At 40.5% G+C, this 14319-nt stretch overlaps 1 protein-coding gene and 1 pseudogene across 2 annotated transcripts; one reads left to right on the plus strand and one right to left on the minus strand.

The window, feature by feature from the left end:
- Positions 1 to 9689: 9689 nt before the first annotated feature.
- LOC110054113 (uncharacterized) lies at positions 9690 to 12049 on the minus strand. Its single transcript, XM_020760448.2, has 2 exons — positions 11882 to 12049; positions 9690 to 10246 (listed from the first exon to the last, which is right to left on the minus strand). The coding sequence occupies exons 1-2, from the start codon at positions 11895 to 11897 to the stop codon at positions 9906 to 9908; spliced, it is 357 nt and encodes a 118-aa protein (XP_020616107.2). The 5' UTR covers positions 11898 to 12049; the 3' UTR covers positions 9690 to 9905.
- A 411-nt stretch (positions 12050 to 12460) lies between these two features.
- Positions 12461 to 13682, plus strand: LOC149118801 (uncharacterized; annotated as a pseudogene). The gene is made up of 2 exons (XR_016204654.1): positions 12461 to 12806; positions 13002 to 13682. The product of XR_016204654.1 is annotated as an uncharacterized LOC149118801 (transcript).
- Positions 13683 to 14319: the final 637 nt, after the last annotated feature.

A 14319-nucleotide genomic window follows, 5' to 3' on the forward strand; every position in this document is an offset into this window, starting at 1 on the left:
TACGTAAGATCTTTGAAGATTCCCAGGAGATGGTGTGGCCAGAGTGTAAACAATGTTCCGCTAAACCTGACTTGTGCGAGTGTTTGTTTACAACCGCTTTTTGATGTTCTTTGAGCCGGGTGGAAAATTTTCGTTTCGTTTCTCCGATGTAGCTTTTGTCACAACCTTGACAGGGAGTTGAATAAATTGCGCCACGAGTCTGATCTTTCGGGACTGGGTCTTTTGGTTTGGGAAATAAATTGCCGATGGTATGGTGTGGTTTTAAAGCAACTTTGATATTGTAATTGCTTAGGATTCGCTTAATCGGTTCCGTAGTGCCCTTGACATACGGTAAAACGCAGAAACCTTTTTTTGTCATCCGGTGGAGTTGCAGGCGTTTGTTGAGAAGGCCGTTCCGGTTTACTTGCATGAATAACAAAGCGTTTCGGGTAGCCATTCGCCCTGAGTGCCGCGATCACATGTTTCATTTCCTTTGATTGTTGGTCAACAGGAGACGGGATAGCTTTTGCACGATCAGTCAGAGACTTGACCACAGCCCTTTTGTGAGCAGTCGGATGGTGAGAGTCAAACGAGAGATATCTTTCTGTGTGTGTCGGTTTGCGATAGACTTCAGTGGAGAGTTGGCCATCATCTTGTCGACAGACAGTGACGTCAAGAAAGGATATTTTCCGTTCTGTTTCTCTTTCAATCGTAAATTGGATCGACGGCTCGATATTGTTCAAATGACTCTGTAAGGCTAGCACCAGATTAGATTTAACAGCGGCACACACATCATCTACATATCATTAATAAAATAATAATAAAAATTAAAGAAGCTCACAAATTGTCTACTGAAACATTGTAAAATAGGAAGCATGGCCAAGTAAAGCACTAAAAGCTGCTCCGATATCTAGAAAACTAGAAATTGCTCAGAATGCAAAAACTTGCTCGAAACAAAAAAGTTGCTCGAAATACGAAAAGTTGCCAAAAAGGTTGCTGGGCAACTTGTGTTAAGCCCTACTGGTCCCCATTTCATGCGTTTTTAACTTTTCAAAAATCTCTGCGCTTAAAACAATAAGCTATTTGTTTTCTTTTAAAACAATGTAAAAATTATTCATTTCGATCATTTCTTGTAGGAGTTACCTTTTTTCAAGTAAGCCCTGGCATTCCCCAACAAGTGGTAGATTTAATCAGCTGGTGTCAGGTTACAATACACTTGTAAAGTACAAAAACAAATTTTTATAAACTTTGGTCTTTAAACTTTCCAAAAATGTATACTTTGCCATGGTTTAGAATTAAATCTAAACCATGAAGAAAGTTTGAAAAAATGGTGTATTTTTGGGTTGACCCCGACCTTAAGTGGACCTTTGCTTCGAGCCATTGCCTTGCTTTAACTGCCTTTACGACGATGAGTCGCCTGCTTCCCCCCCCCCCCCCCCCCCTCCGGCCTCACAGTAGGCTGGGTCTGAGAAATAGAAGCACATGACATAGTAGCCTCGAGTAGATATATCGATTGTGAAGATTGTGCCAGGTATCGGATCGTATCGAAAGCTTATTAAGGTCTCAATGGCAGAATCTCTTCTAAATAGCTATGTTTTGGTAGTCAAAGGACATCATTTAAGTCTGGCTATCGGTAATTTGACATGCAGCATTCGAAGAACTGAATGTTTGCGGCAGTTGGCGGCTCCAAGAGGGTTGTTAAGCGCTAACAGATCGATCGAAACTTGGTTCGCGACTGTGTCAGGCCAAAACAAAGCAGGTCTAAAAGCAAGTCAGTTGCACCGGGCCCAGGAAAGTGTGAATGTTTTGACTTGCTTTTAGACTTGCTTTTCTTTTGTGATATACATTTCTGATGCCAAGTTTAAAGAACACTGCTCTAATATTTCTAGAGATATTCTTGATTCTCTGTTGTACTGCTTTAGTGGAACTACTTATGACATCATCACTTTCCTCATTTGCATAATACAAAAACGTAAATATCTCTAAAACGAAAGAAAATATTCCAAAAAAGAAAACAGCATTCTTCTTTTTTTTAAAAGCCTTTCAAATAAACAGCAATTACTTTTCACTTTATCTACACTTAAATACAACATGAAGCTTTCATAAAATTTGCTCCAACGCACACTTTTAATCTAAAACGACTCGTATGGTTAATTTACTTTTCATTCCTTGGAAACAGCTAACGAAAAATCAACAACCTTGATTAATTCACCTAATAACCGCACTCTACTGAATGACATTGGATGAAAATCCGCAATTGCTAAAAAGCAACTGAATAACCGAACAAGTAAATAAAACCAGTGGGGACGCAAGCCATCAGGAGAAGACCGCTGACCGTACCACCAGGTGTACCGTTGCAGTAGTTCGAGCAACAACACTCTACCTTGGAATCAAAGCCAGGATCCTGGCAGAAAGGTATCTCGGTTGCTGAACAAGTGGCCGCACAGCCTTTGGCATAAACCTTTTCAAAGGTACTGCTACCGCTGACTCTGATGCACTCGTTCGAAGTTAAGCACCTGACCCTGGTCTTCGCAGACTTTCAAAGAGAATTCACTAATGCACTGATAACATTCACGGGAAAAGACTGCATGATTGAAAAAGAAGCAAGGTAAAATTATAAATGCGTGGCTGCCAAGGGCGCAAGGGAGAAGTATCGGTGAAAAGATAAATGATTTCTTAATAAGTTTGCAAACAGGCTCTGTGATTAAAGAAGGGAGAAAGGAAAAGAGGGCTTCCCATCGCTTAGATGTGTGCACATCGCCGCCAATAAACCCTGCTAAGCCAGTTGTCAATGATCAGTCTATCTCCCTGCCTTTTTTCTCTCTTCCCCCCGCCCCTTCCTCCTTTCCCTCAGTCACTCATCCAATCCCGAAGCGAACATCTATCAGGCTGTTATCATTAGGAGCACTGATTACTTATGGCAGGGATATTAACTAACTAAACAAACAAAGCGTAAAAAAATACTGTTTGAAAAATTATTTTCTAACTTCGCAACATCTAGTAATGAAACTTAGTCTCAAGTTCCTCACGCCCGTAAACCTTTCTGTTTTTCCAATATACTAACAAATTTCCTCTCGATTTGATTGCCAAGACGTGCACCAAGCAAATTACTGAACACTATTAATTGCCGTCGAACGATGGCTCGAAATGGACTTCATTTAGAAGCTGATTTGTTAACCTTGGGACAGAGTTGAAAGCTCTAGTCCAAGCAGCCGAAAAGCGTAGCTCCCTACCGGCCAAAATCTACAAAAACCCCTGTGCCCGTGCGATTTCAGTATTTCAAAAGCTATGGCCATTTTTATCAGCACAAGCTTATATCGAACTGGCGACCTATCCGAGCATGCAGATTTTATTGCAACTACGGCTTGCCTGCCCAGAAACTCAGGTTGATTTCCAACTTCAGTTATTTTATTTCCCAAGTCTTCACATTGTTGAATTCAATAACAGTTCCAGTAAATAGATAGCCGGTTTTACCCTTTTTAAAAAGACCTTCATGAAGGCAGCACACTTACATACAAATATCCTTGCTACTGCTCCCTCCCCCCGCCCAATGGGGCTTTTAAGGAACAATTTGACTAATTACAATAACATTAATAACATAGTGGCTAGTGTTGCCTAGCAACAGTAGCCACAAATAGGCAATAAAACGAATTAAAATATCTAAACATGGTAAATATAAAATATATATAAAAGAAAAAGTCTATCTTTGAGAAGCATGTAAGAGCGACTCTCTGTAAGGATCGAGTGAGATTGAAAAAATGTGGCACAAAGTTGGAAAAATGGACCCTTTGATATTTCGTCCAGAGATAACCTATGGTATGCTAAAAATCTTGATATAAGTCTTAAGTTCTAGAGTTTTTACATTTTTGAGAAAATTACGAAAAACCGTCGACAACCCGTGAAGTTGAAAAATCACAGAAATGACGTCAAATTTCACGATCAGATAATCGTACTCGCGTGAAGGCGCATAGCGAATTATGGTTTTCCTCTGTTTACAGTTTTATTTAGGAGGTATTGCTAAGCTGCTCTGATGATATTTTAGACTTACAATTGTAAGTCCGAATTCCTGGAGAGCAAGCGAGGAGAACCGAAGTTTCTAGACTTTGAAAATCAAAAATTCCATACCGTTTTCAAACATCTCAAAACATACTCGGTATTATGTAGAATTCTTTCAAAATTCGATTCTGGCAAGTTCAAGAGCTGTTTTTGAAGGTGATATAATTTTTTTCTTGGCAAAAGTTATTTCTGAGGCGAGCGGCGCCATGCAAGTTGACCCAATTTGACCTTTCGAAGAGATTTTGTTTAATCAGGAAATGTAAACAATTCGTCTAGCCTTAGCTCGCTTTCTGAGCAAACCATTAAAAAACCCAGCCATTTCCCACTAAAACTACCCAGTAAACCTGAGATAATACTTCGATGACGGCTCACCTTCCAAATGGGTATTTGAAGGCAAATAATTTTGATGTTCTCAGTTAATTTTTACATCGCTTCCGTATTGCCGCGCTTTATAATTTAGGGTTATATCTTGACATCGAGCTTGTACGCCGGTTCCAGGCTAAGCTTGTGCAACACTTTTCCGGAAAATCAATCCATATGTTGCAATATCTACCTCTCAGTGAGCAACGTCTTGATATTCATTTAATTTCTTGTATAATAAAAAAAATTTCTAAGTGCAAGACGTAAATCTGGGTCTAGTGAGTGTAACGCAATCTTTCCTTCGTCACTTCCGGACCAAGTGATTAATTTTTTTCTGACGGGGGAGGGGGAAAGAAGTTTTCCTATGTAGACAATTTCTTTTTCTTGTTGATGTTGCACGCAATGTATTTAACGGTTCATTACATGGCCACTGCAACAAGTTAATTAAGATTTTCCATGTTGATATAAACATACACAAGACTTTTTCATGTCTTTTGTTCAAAATATTTAATACAGTAATTCACTCAATTGCTTTCGCTCAAAATACGTTTTCCTTTCAAGTTAAAACGGGATAACTTCCCGTTTTTCTCCTTAGCGCACTCAGCTAATGCTGAGCTCAGTGGGTAGTGGAAAATAGCTAAGAGTTCGTAACCACACCTTATTCACTCCCCCTAGAATTTAAAGTGAGTGAAAACAAAATGTATTCGGGGTAAAAGACGGCCCATTCCATTTTTTTATTAAAGTGGCGAGGACGAAGCGGGGGAGACTGGAAGATTTTGAAAATAAAATTGCGCGAGGACACGCCGGAAAACAAATTTCCTGCAGAGCGCAAACTGATATAAATTCCCTGCAGCATCTTAGTGTGATGGATTCTAAGAAGAAAGTCTATATGACAGAACTTTTGTGGCGTGATATATCTTTGTTACAAGTTAGCAAGGGAACTAAATCTTGGACTTCAGTGCTTCGAGGGTCTTGACCGCGTTGGCCTCCAACTAGCCGCTGAAACGAGCAATTGCTCTCCATCCTCCAATAATTCAACCGATGACGCAGAGTAAATGACTCAATTTCGGCAGAAGTAAACACGTGTGTCCTAATCACTCGAGAGCTGAACTGTAGATGATTTTTTTTTTTTATTTGGACAAAGTTAGACTTTCTGAAAGTCCTTTCCAATAATTCTTCCCTGCATGGGCTGTTGGTTTACGTCGCTCGCGCTCGCCCTCGCGACTTCGTCGCTTGAAGATTACCCTCTCGCTTCGCTCGAGGAAGATAAATATGTCAAGGATTAAGGAAAGGTCGACTTGTGGCAAGTCTAGGACAAAGTGAGCGTTCAAGGTCGTACAATATACTGTTCAAAAGACCTAAACGCATTTTCCTGCAGATATCTTTGTAAAGTTGTAAAGATTTTAATCCAGTGGAGTTTGTCCGCGTAATAAGGTTTGCCGAATTCAGTTTAAGAAAAAGTTAGGAGCCTCGCACGTGCTAGCTTCGCTTATCGGGCGAGCGATCGAAAAGTTCGATTTTAAAAGATAACAGCTCGAACGCCGTGGGAATTCTATATTTAGAACTTTTTTAAAGGTAAACAAACCGTTTGCCACAGATCTTTTTGCGTTTGGTAATAATCTGTTTTAAACTTAGATCTCTCTCGATGGCAACTCTCAAAACAGTGTTACGTGCTCTTTGTTCCTACGAAAAGAAACATATCTTGTGCGAACCCAAAAGCAAATCATTTTCAGTTTCCAAAGGGATAGTTTTCGAGAACCATATAAAAGCGTGCGTCCACTTCTTCATCAAAAGATATCTTGTCCGACTTGTTGAACAGAATTCCTAAAAAGTTAGATGCGCCACGAAGGGGACCTATTTGCGTGTTTACCTGCCATGGGCAAATTGGTAAATACAATTAATACAAATTACAAAAACTCCCTTTGCGGCCAGTAACTAGCCCTTTTTCAGATATATATTACTATTCCATATTATCTAGCTTTATGAAATCATTAGCAATGGACCTGCCCAGACATTTGACTTTTGGAGCTAAAACTAGATATGATTTCTAGCTTGTTGCACAGTCACTAGAAAATGGATAAAAAAGTAAATGTGTTGCGTGTATATACACCGATTCAAAGTATTGAATACAAAGAGCTAGCTCTCCTTCGAAATAGGCTTCTGATTACAAATAAAAAAGTTACTAAAATCCAAAACGAAAACATTGTATGCTAGTAAGGAAGAAAATGAAGAAATGAGCAAGAGCAAGACAAAAATATACACGCGGATGTATTTGCGGCACGTGATCACTTAGATGTAAAGATGGCGTGACATCGATCTGGATCTATTTTTCAGTTCAATTAGTTCCTTCACTTCTTGCCTCTTTTCATTAGAAATATTCAATACAAAACTCAATAGATACCCAGAAGATGCTTTATGTGCAAGACATGGATCCAGGTCCTGAAAAATATTGCACAAGCCAGGGAAAGGTGACACTTAGAAAATGCCGTAGCCGTATGATGAAAAGGCCGGTGCCTGAGCACGGCAGAAGGACACAGGAAAATTAGCGAAGAACATCAAAATTATTTGCCTTCAAACACCCATTTGGAAGGTAAGCTGCCATCGAAGTATTATCCCAGGTTTACTGAGTAGTTTTAACGGGAAATGGCAGGGTTTTTCAATGGTTTGCGCAGAAAGCGAGCTAAGGTTAGTCGAATTGTTTACGTTTCCTGATTAAACAAAATCTCTTCGAAGGGTCAAATTGGGTCAACTTGCATGGCGCCGCTCGCCTCAGAAATAACTTTTGCCAAGAAAAAAATTATATCACCTTCAAAAACAGCTCTTGAACTTGCCAGAATCGAATTTTGAAAGAATTCTACATAATACCGAGTATGTTTTGAGATGTTTGAAAACGGTATGGAATTTTTGATTTTCAAAGTCTAGAAACTTCGGTTCTCCTCGCTTGCTCTCCAGGAATTCGGAATTACAATTGTAAGTCTAAAATATCATCAAAGCAGCTTAGCAATACCTCCTAAATAAAATTATAAAGTAAGGAAAACCATAATTTGCTATGCGCCTTCACGCGAGTTCGATTATCTGATCGTGAAATTTGACCTCATTTCTGTGATTTTTTGACTTCACGGATTGTCGACGGTTTTTCGTAATTTTCTCAAAAATGTAAAAACTCTAGAACCTAAAACTTATATCACGATTCTTAGCATACCATGGGTTATCTCCGGACGAAATATCAACGGGTCCATTTTTCCGACCTTGTGCCGCGCCTCACGCGGGGGTTAGGGAGAGTGGCTCTTACGGTCTTCAGCCTCAAAAGGTCCACAGCGGGAGTTTTTGCCGTACCTTTTAGGGTATTGAGCCGAAAAAAGTCAGTGTGAGTTAGTATGTTGTTTTACAATTGGCACCTATTAGGAGTGAAAAAAATTCAAGCCCACGAAACAGGATCTTGGTACCACTTAGGGGTTCTTTTGAAAATTTTCGACTAGCAACCCCGTCCGTTTTATGTGCGAGTCCAACCAACCCCCCGAGGGTTAACTCCCTTACCCCACTTACCCTTCATTTTCTCTCAGTTTACAAACTGAATCAATAAAATGTGCTACACAAAACAACACTTTTCTTGCTCTACGTAATCATTTGTAGTGATTTATTTCAAAATCACATAGTTGTCTTTGGAACCGAAAATTTCCGCCTCTAATGAGGTTCGAGTTATCGAAGGATCGGGTAGCCGAGAGTGAAAGTACTTTAAATGCCATGTTCTGAGTTATCTGGAGTCAACTGAGACAACATTGAGACAAACAGTTTATTAAGGGTATGAACAAGATCACCGACTCTTGACGAGGTTAAAATGATTTTTCAAAATACTAGGACTTCGGATTCGCGAGATATAACGTGTTTTTTTTTCCTTGCATATCAGCGAACCTTGCGATACGACACTGCCTCGTCTTGGTTTATTACCCGACCCAAATAAAGTGCATCGCGCATTTTATTTGAGAAACTTTCATTGTGCAAGAGCGCTTTGTTTAATTTAGGATCTTTAATGATACCAGAAACGAACCCGAAATTCTAAAGAACTTTTATTTCAGCACTTATCGCAATGTCGCCAAAGGCGTACGGTGAATCAGAAATAATGCCCTGTACTCCTCTCTGAAAGACTGTCCTATAAAAATTAAACGGTTTATATAGATGTGTGCTGTAACAACAGAATATAGTTTTCGAGCTGTTTTCGCCAAAAAGAGGGCCTGATAGATGCCTTAATTCTCAGTTTCTACTCAGTAATAGGGTTTCATTTGGAATGAAATCGTAGAAAAAGTTTTCTTTCGACTTTTGCTCATCATGCTGAAAGAAGATAATGAGTGATGGAGAACTGACTCGAAAAAAGGTTTTTCCACGAGGGCCCGTGTGCATGTCATTAACGGAACCTAGTCCCAGTTTGTTCTAGGATAGTTGAAGGTAAAAAAGGTAAGGCCTGCATACGAGCCAAGTGGCCCATCAGGTCGGAGCTTATTCCGGTTTCTGTAGCATGAAGCAACCAGGAGTATTTCTACTCCCCCCCCCTCCGGATGGGATGCTAGTCCAACGCAGGTTACCCCCTAGCGTTAAATTCGCCGGGAGAGAAAGGCACTTTGAGAGTAAAGTGTCTTGCCCAAGAACAAAACACAATGTCCCCGGCCAGAGCTCGAACTCGGACCGCGCGATCTGGAGTGAAGCGCACTAGCCGTGAGGCCAGCGCGCCTTCACGGGCAAAGGTTTTATTTGGAATGGGTGGCTGATCCCGTCAAAAATTCGAATCTGCGAAATAATTCTAGGGTATACAGCTTAACCCTATTGTTTTCAGCATCTTTTAACATACAGTCGAACCTCGATTATCCGGACTCGTTGGGACTAGACGAAATCGTCCGGATAATCGAGGGTCCGGATAATCGAAAATATGAATATTGATGAAGAACAAAACTGTTTAAATAAAGCAACATTTAATCGTGAAACAACACTTTCACAAATCGTTTGGAAAACAATATGGTCTACTGTATATCTTGAACCACTCAACTCTGAGCTAATCAGAACTCATTCGTGTGTTCTTCATTAGTTACGACGCGTGCGAGTGCTGCTTGTGCTCTTAAAAGCAAAACAAACTCGCTTTTGACTGCACTTTTTAATGCTATAGTTTTAAAAAAAGAATATTGCTACGGATCTTGATCATGACTAATAAATATTCATGACAAAATTGGGACTAGAGAAAAAGTCCGGATAATCGAGGTTCGACTGTACAATGCAAGCAACAGACGACAAATAAGTCAATGAAATTAAGCAACAACTATTGAATTTTATTTAATATTACATGAACCTTTGCTCAGTCACGTTATACGTATCGACAAGCTCAAATTATCGCTCATGAAACGACGGGTCTGAGTAATTTACTTTACAGTTCTTACTCCTAAATAATAATTCAACATCCTAACTTGATTGTTCCGCGTCTAATAACTGCATTCTACTAAAAGGCACTGGATTAAAATCCAAAATTACTTAAAAGCAACCTCATAACCGAACAAGTAGATAACTCCAGTGGCAATCGGAACGCAAGCCATCAAGAGAAGACCGCTGAACGTATGACCGGGGGCACCGTTGCAGTAGTCTGAGCAGCAACAGTCCACGTTACACTTGACACCGGGTTCATTGCAGACAGGAATGTCAGATGCTGAGCAGGTAGCCGCGCAGCCTTTCACATAAGCTTCATCAATGGAACTGTGGCCGCTGGCTTTAATGCACCTCTGCGAATCTAGGCACCTGACCTTGTATCGCTTGTCATCGCAGTCTTTCCAAGAGTGGGTGCTAAGGCACTGATAACATTCACGGGAAAACACTGCAAGATTGAAGGAGAAGCGAGGTAAAATTATAAACGTGTGGCTACCATTTCAACACATTACTCGTATTCTTATCAAAGCCTGTCGAAACACTTTCTATAGTTCCAATGCTTTCGTTTCTGTTGTTCAATTTTTGCTTCCGAGGGCGGAAGGAAGCTAAGAAGTATTGTTGAAAAGTTGAATTCATATTTAGCTTGCTGGCAGGTTCTGTGCTTGAAGAAGGGAGAGGGGAAATGAGGCCGGCTTCCATTCAACACTAAGAGTTGTGCACCTCACCGCCAATAAACCCTGCTAAACCAGTCGTCGAGGATCAGTATATTTCACTCCCTTTCCTCCGCACCCTTCCTCCTTTCCCTCAGTCACTCATCCAATCCAGAAGGGAACATCTATCAGGCTCTGCTATCATCAGGAGCACTGATTAATTACCGAAGGGATATCAGTAACCAACTAAACAAAACAAACGAAAAAACACTGTTTCAATTTTTTTTCTAATAACTGTTAAAACAACGGGTGAAATCCTGAATTTGTGTTCGCAAACAATCCGGAAAATAGCCATCAAGATTGTCTGCACTTGTAAAATTCAAGAGAAATATTTCCGCACGCAATGTGTTTTCGAAACCGGAAAATTTAGACCTCGTGGTATGTGTCATAAAAACTACCAAGGGCAAGACTGGCTCTTATGCTTCCGTAAAAACTTTTAAGTATTGTATAAAATAACTCATCAGCAGGTTGAAATCCTCATCGGCTATTAGGGTGCTCAATAGTTAGACTAGAGTAATTTATAAAAGTAGAGGTAAAGAGCTCGATTAGTTGGTCAATCGAAGACATTTACTTGTTACTCAGAGTTTCATAGTTCTTCCGAAGCAATCGTCAGGCAACTGCACGGCAGAAAACCCGGTTACAGCGAAAGTAAATTAATAACTATATAAGGAAGATGGACTTGGAGTTGCGCTAACTTATAGTTAAAATACTTGCATTGAAACCGCATCGCCGAGTTACTTGCTTTACTGTTAATCGAATACTTCAAGCTGGCTTCAGCTCATTCAACGTAGGTTGTTTATCTGAAATAATCGGTTTCAAACAAATTAAATAACGTTTCAACTTCTTGTCTAGTTTTGCTGGAGAATGCTTTGCCTTCACAATTAAATTTTCAGAATGATTCTTAAGACTCAAACTTGCAATTCAGCATTGGTTTATTTCCGACGTGGTATTTAATGCCCTCACGTACATGCGGCACTTCGATCGGGATGACCTACTAAAAGTGGTCTAACAAGACATCCAGTTAATTTAAAACTGTTTCTTTCCTTATAGCCGTGGTGCTGAAGTACATTATGGAAATAAAGCCTACATGTCAGTCATTAGGAAAATCTGAGTGAATGTTGGTTCCACTGCATGTTTGTTTCGCGAGAAAACTAGAAAATTTTGCAAACTAAAATAGTGAACAGTCTCTTCAAAGTTCTTGAATTGAGAACGAAGCTAAGGACACTCTAACTGAAACTAAAAGTGCCACGAGGTCTTGCCTGGTGATGATGCAAGACCACCGAGCGACTTGACATCCGACTTGCACGAATTAAACATGTCTTTAGGTATTACGCATTTAGCAAATAAGAAATGTACCACGTAAGTTCACTTACCAAGTGGCGAGAACATTAGAAACACAACAATCACCAAACTCTGTAATTCGACATGTTTCTTCGTTTTTTCCGCTTTGCTAGTCGCCTAGTGGTTGTGACTCTGCGAACCCACCGTACGGTAGTGCTGACTAGGACGATAAGACGCAAACTGAAGAACTCAACTGAGCTTTCAATGCTAAATGTGATGGCACACCTTAAAAATGTCGAAATTGATCTATTTCGGAAGGAAGGTAACAATACTTGTCAGAAAAGCTGTTATCTGATTGGTCAACATAAAAGCTTGTGGTAATGATGCACACCCCTGATCGCTCTGCTCTCCTCGTGTAGTCCACCCCTCTGTCTCTGGTTTTTTCCGCTCTGTATAAAAAACAAGGTCAAGTTCCAAACCCGCAGGTTATTTACATATTGAAGTTAGTTAGATTGTTCGTCTGTTCATGATTAACTCAAACGCGTGTTAATTTAGCCGCCAACCTTGTTAGTCAGGCAAGAACATAAATGAGCTAAAATTTCATCCTGACGCTTTGTTGGCTTTAATCAGATCATTATGACGCTGACACACAATAGAGACCTTAAGCAAACACTGGAGGCGGCAAGGTGGACGCCAACCGGAAGTAAAATTTCCCGCTCTCGAGCTAATTAGCATAATCACGTTGAGTGTTGCCCGCGTCTTCCAACAGTGGCGGCGGCGAGAAAGGTAGGTTTGGCCGCCTCGAGAGACGGTCGCTTTATTTTCCCATTTGTAGCACCTAAAATACACAGAAACTCTTTTATAAAGTTAAAAAATGTTTTTTGACACGTCTCTTTGTATTTTTTTTTGCAAATATTTGATATTTCGTTTGCTTTACAGCGAAAATCTCACTTCACATTGGAGGTGTGAGTGAAGAAGAAAGATGGCAAGCGAAGGAGAGAAAAGCAAAAGAAATGGGTGAGTTTCCTGGATTTACATTGTTCCGAGTGATGTTCACGTCTTGTAGACTTTAAAACTTTAGATTGCAAGTACTTGCTGGTACAAAATGCTATTTTGTTCTTCCAATTTGTCTCTATAACTTTGGAATATTTCCGAAAGGTGAATCGTTAGACAGGACCTGTTTTTAATAAGCTTTTGTTTTCTCTCATCTAGCTCGATCATGGAGTGGACAGAAGCACATGATTTGATCCTAGCGAAAGAAGTCAGAACTTCAGAACCATGGATCTTCAAACCAAGGACTGTAGATCGAGGAAAAGTATGGAATGCCATCACGGATCGTCTGAATGACGAAACCTCCGTGAAGTTTCAGGTGAAGCGGAAAAACGTACAGGAACATTTCAAACTACTACTGGACAAATTCAAGGCGAAACGATAACATCACAGTCAAGCGAAACTGAGTGGAGTTGACATCGAAGATAGCGAGATGGATATTCTGATGGAAGAAATATCAGAAAAATGGGAGGAGGCAGAGGCCAGTGACCTTGGTTGCACTAGTAAAGAAAAGGCTGATTCAGTCTTCGTAAGGAAAGTAAAGATTTTTCGACGTGTGTAGATCCCTCAGCAACAGAAATTCATCCTCGTCTATGATGTCCTCAAAGCATGCAACAGCTAGAAGGTCTCGGACTTCTCGAAAAGTTGCCATTATGCTCGTAAAATCCACGAACAAAGTCAAATTGGACAACTGAAAACGAAAGCAAAACAGCCGTTGCTCGCCGCCGCTTCTACGAAAGCTTAATATTCTAATTTCGCGCCAAGAGGAGGCGGTCTCAACCCAACTCCCGCGCGGCCATCGCCGCCTCCACCTAACCGCCTCAAGTGTTTGCTTAAGGTCTCTAATGACTCCATAGCAGCGACGAGTATAAGCATACTGTATTTCTAATGCTGTTGAGATAATTGCACACTGCACGATTACTTAGAGTTTCAAGAAGACGATCTAAAAATAGTACGATCAATCATGTTGTTACCAAGATTGTGTACGCATTCCGATCTTTGATCTGTGATAGCGTGCTTTCTTCAATCCAGTTTGATAACGTCATGCCACGTCATTTCGTGAATTATACAGGGATTATAATAACCGGCTTGACGTAAATTGTAATACCTTCCTTCCTCCCCCTCCCCCTTCCCCCTCTTTTACTCGCTCCATTTTTCGCGCAGTAATTCGTTGTTCCCGAACCCCACAGAAACGCTTGCTACGCAGGCTAGTAGAGAATTGTAATAACAGTTGCCGCGTGTTTGGACAACGAACAGTCGCTCTTTTGCTTATAGCCCGTATAGCGTGACACGAAAAAAAGAAAGCGCAAGAAAAATGCGCGTGACTCTAGGTTTCTCGTGGCCTCTTTTTTCGTGCACTTTTTAAGCGATGGCGTATTATGTGAGTTCATCACTTTAAGTGGGCGTGCTGCGTGCCTTTGGATAGTGATTTCTCTCTTATTTCGTCTCGCTTATGTCCGTCGCGCTTATATCGCGCACG

This window comes from Orbicella faveolata, unplaced genomic scaffold (genome assembly GCF_042242905.1).
Source record: "Orbicella faveolata isolate gen_17 unplaced genomic scaffold, um_ofav_v1 contig_1, whole genome shotgun sequence".
Lineage (NCBI taxonomy): Eukaryota > Metazoa > Cnidaria > Anthozoa > Scleractinia > Merulinidae > Orbicella > Orbicella faveolata.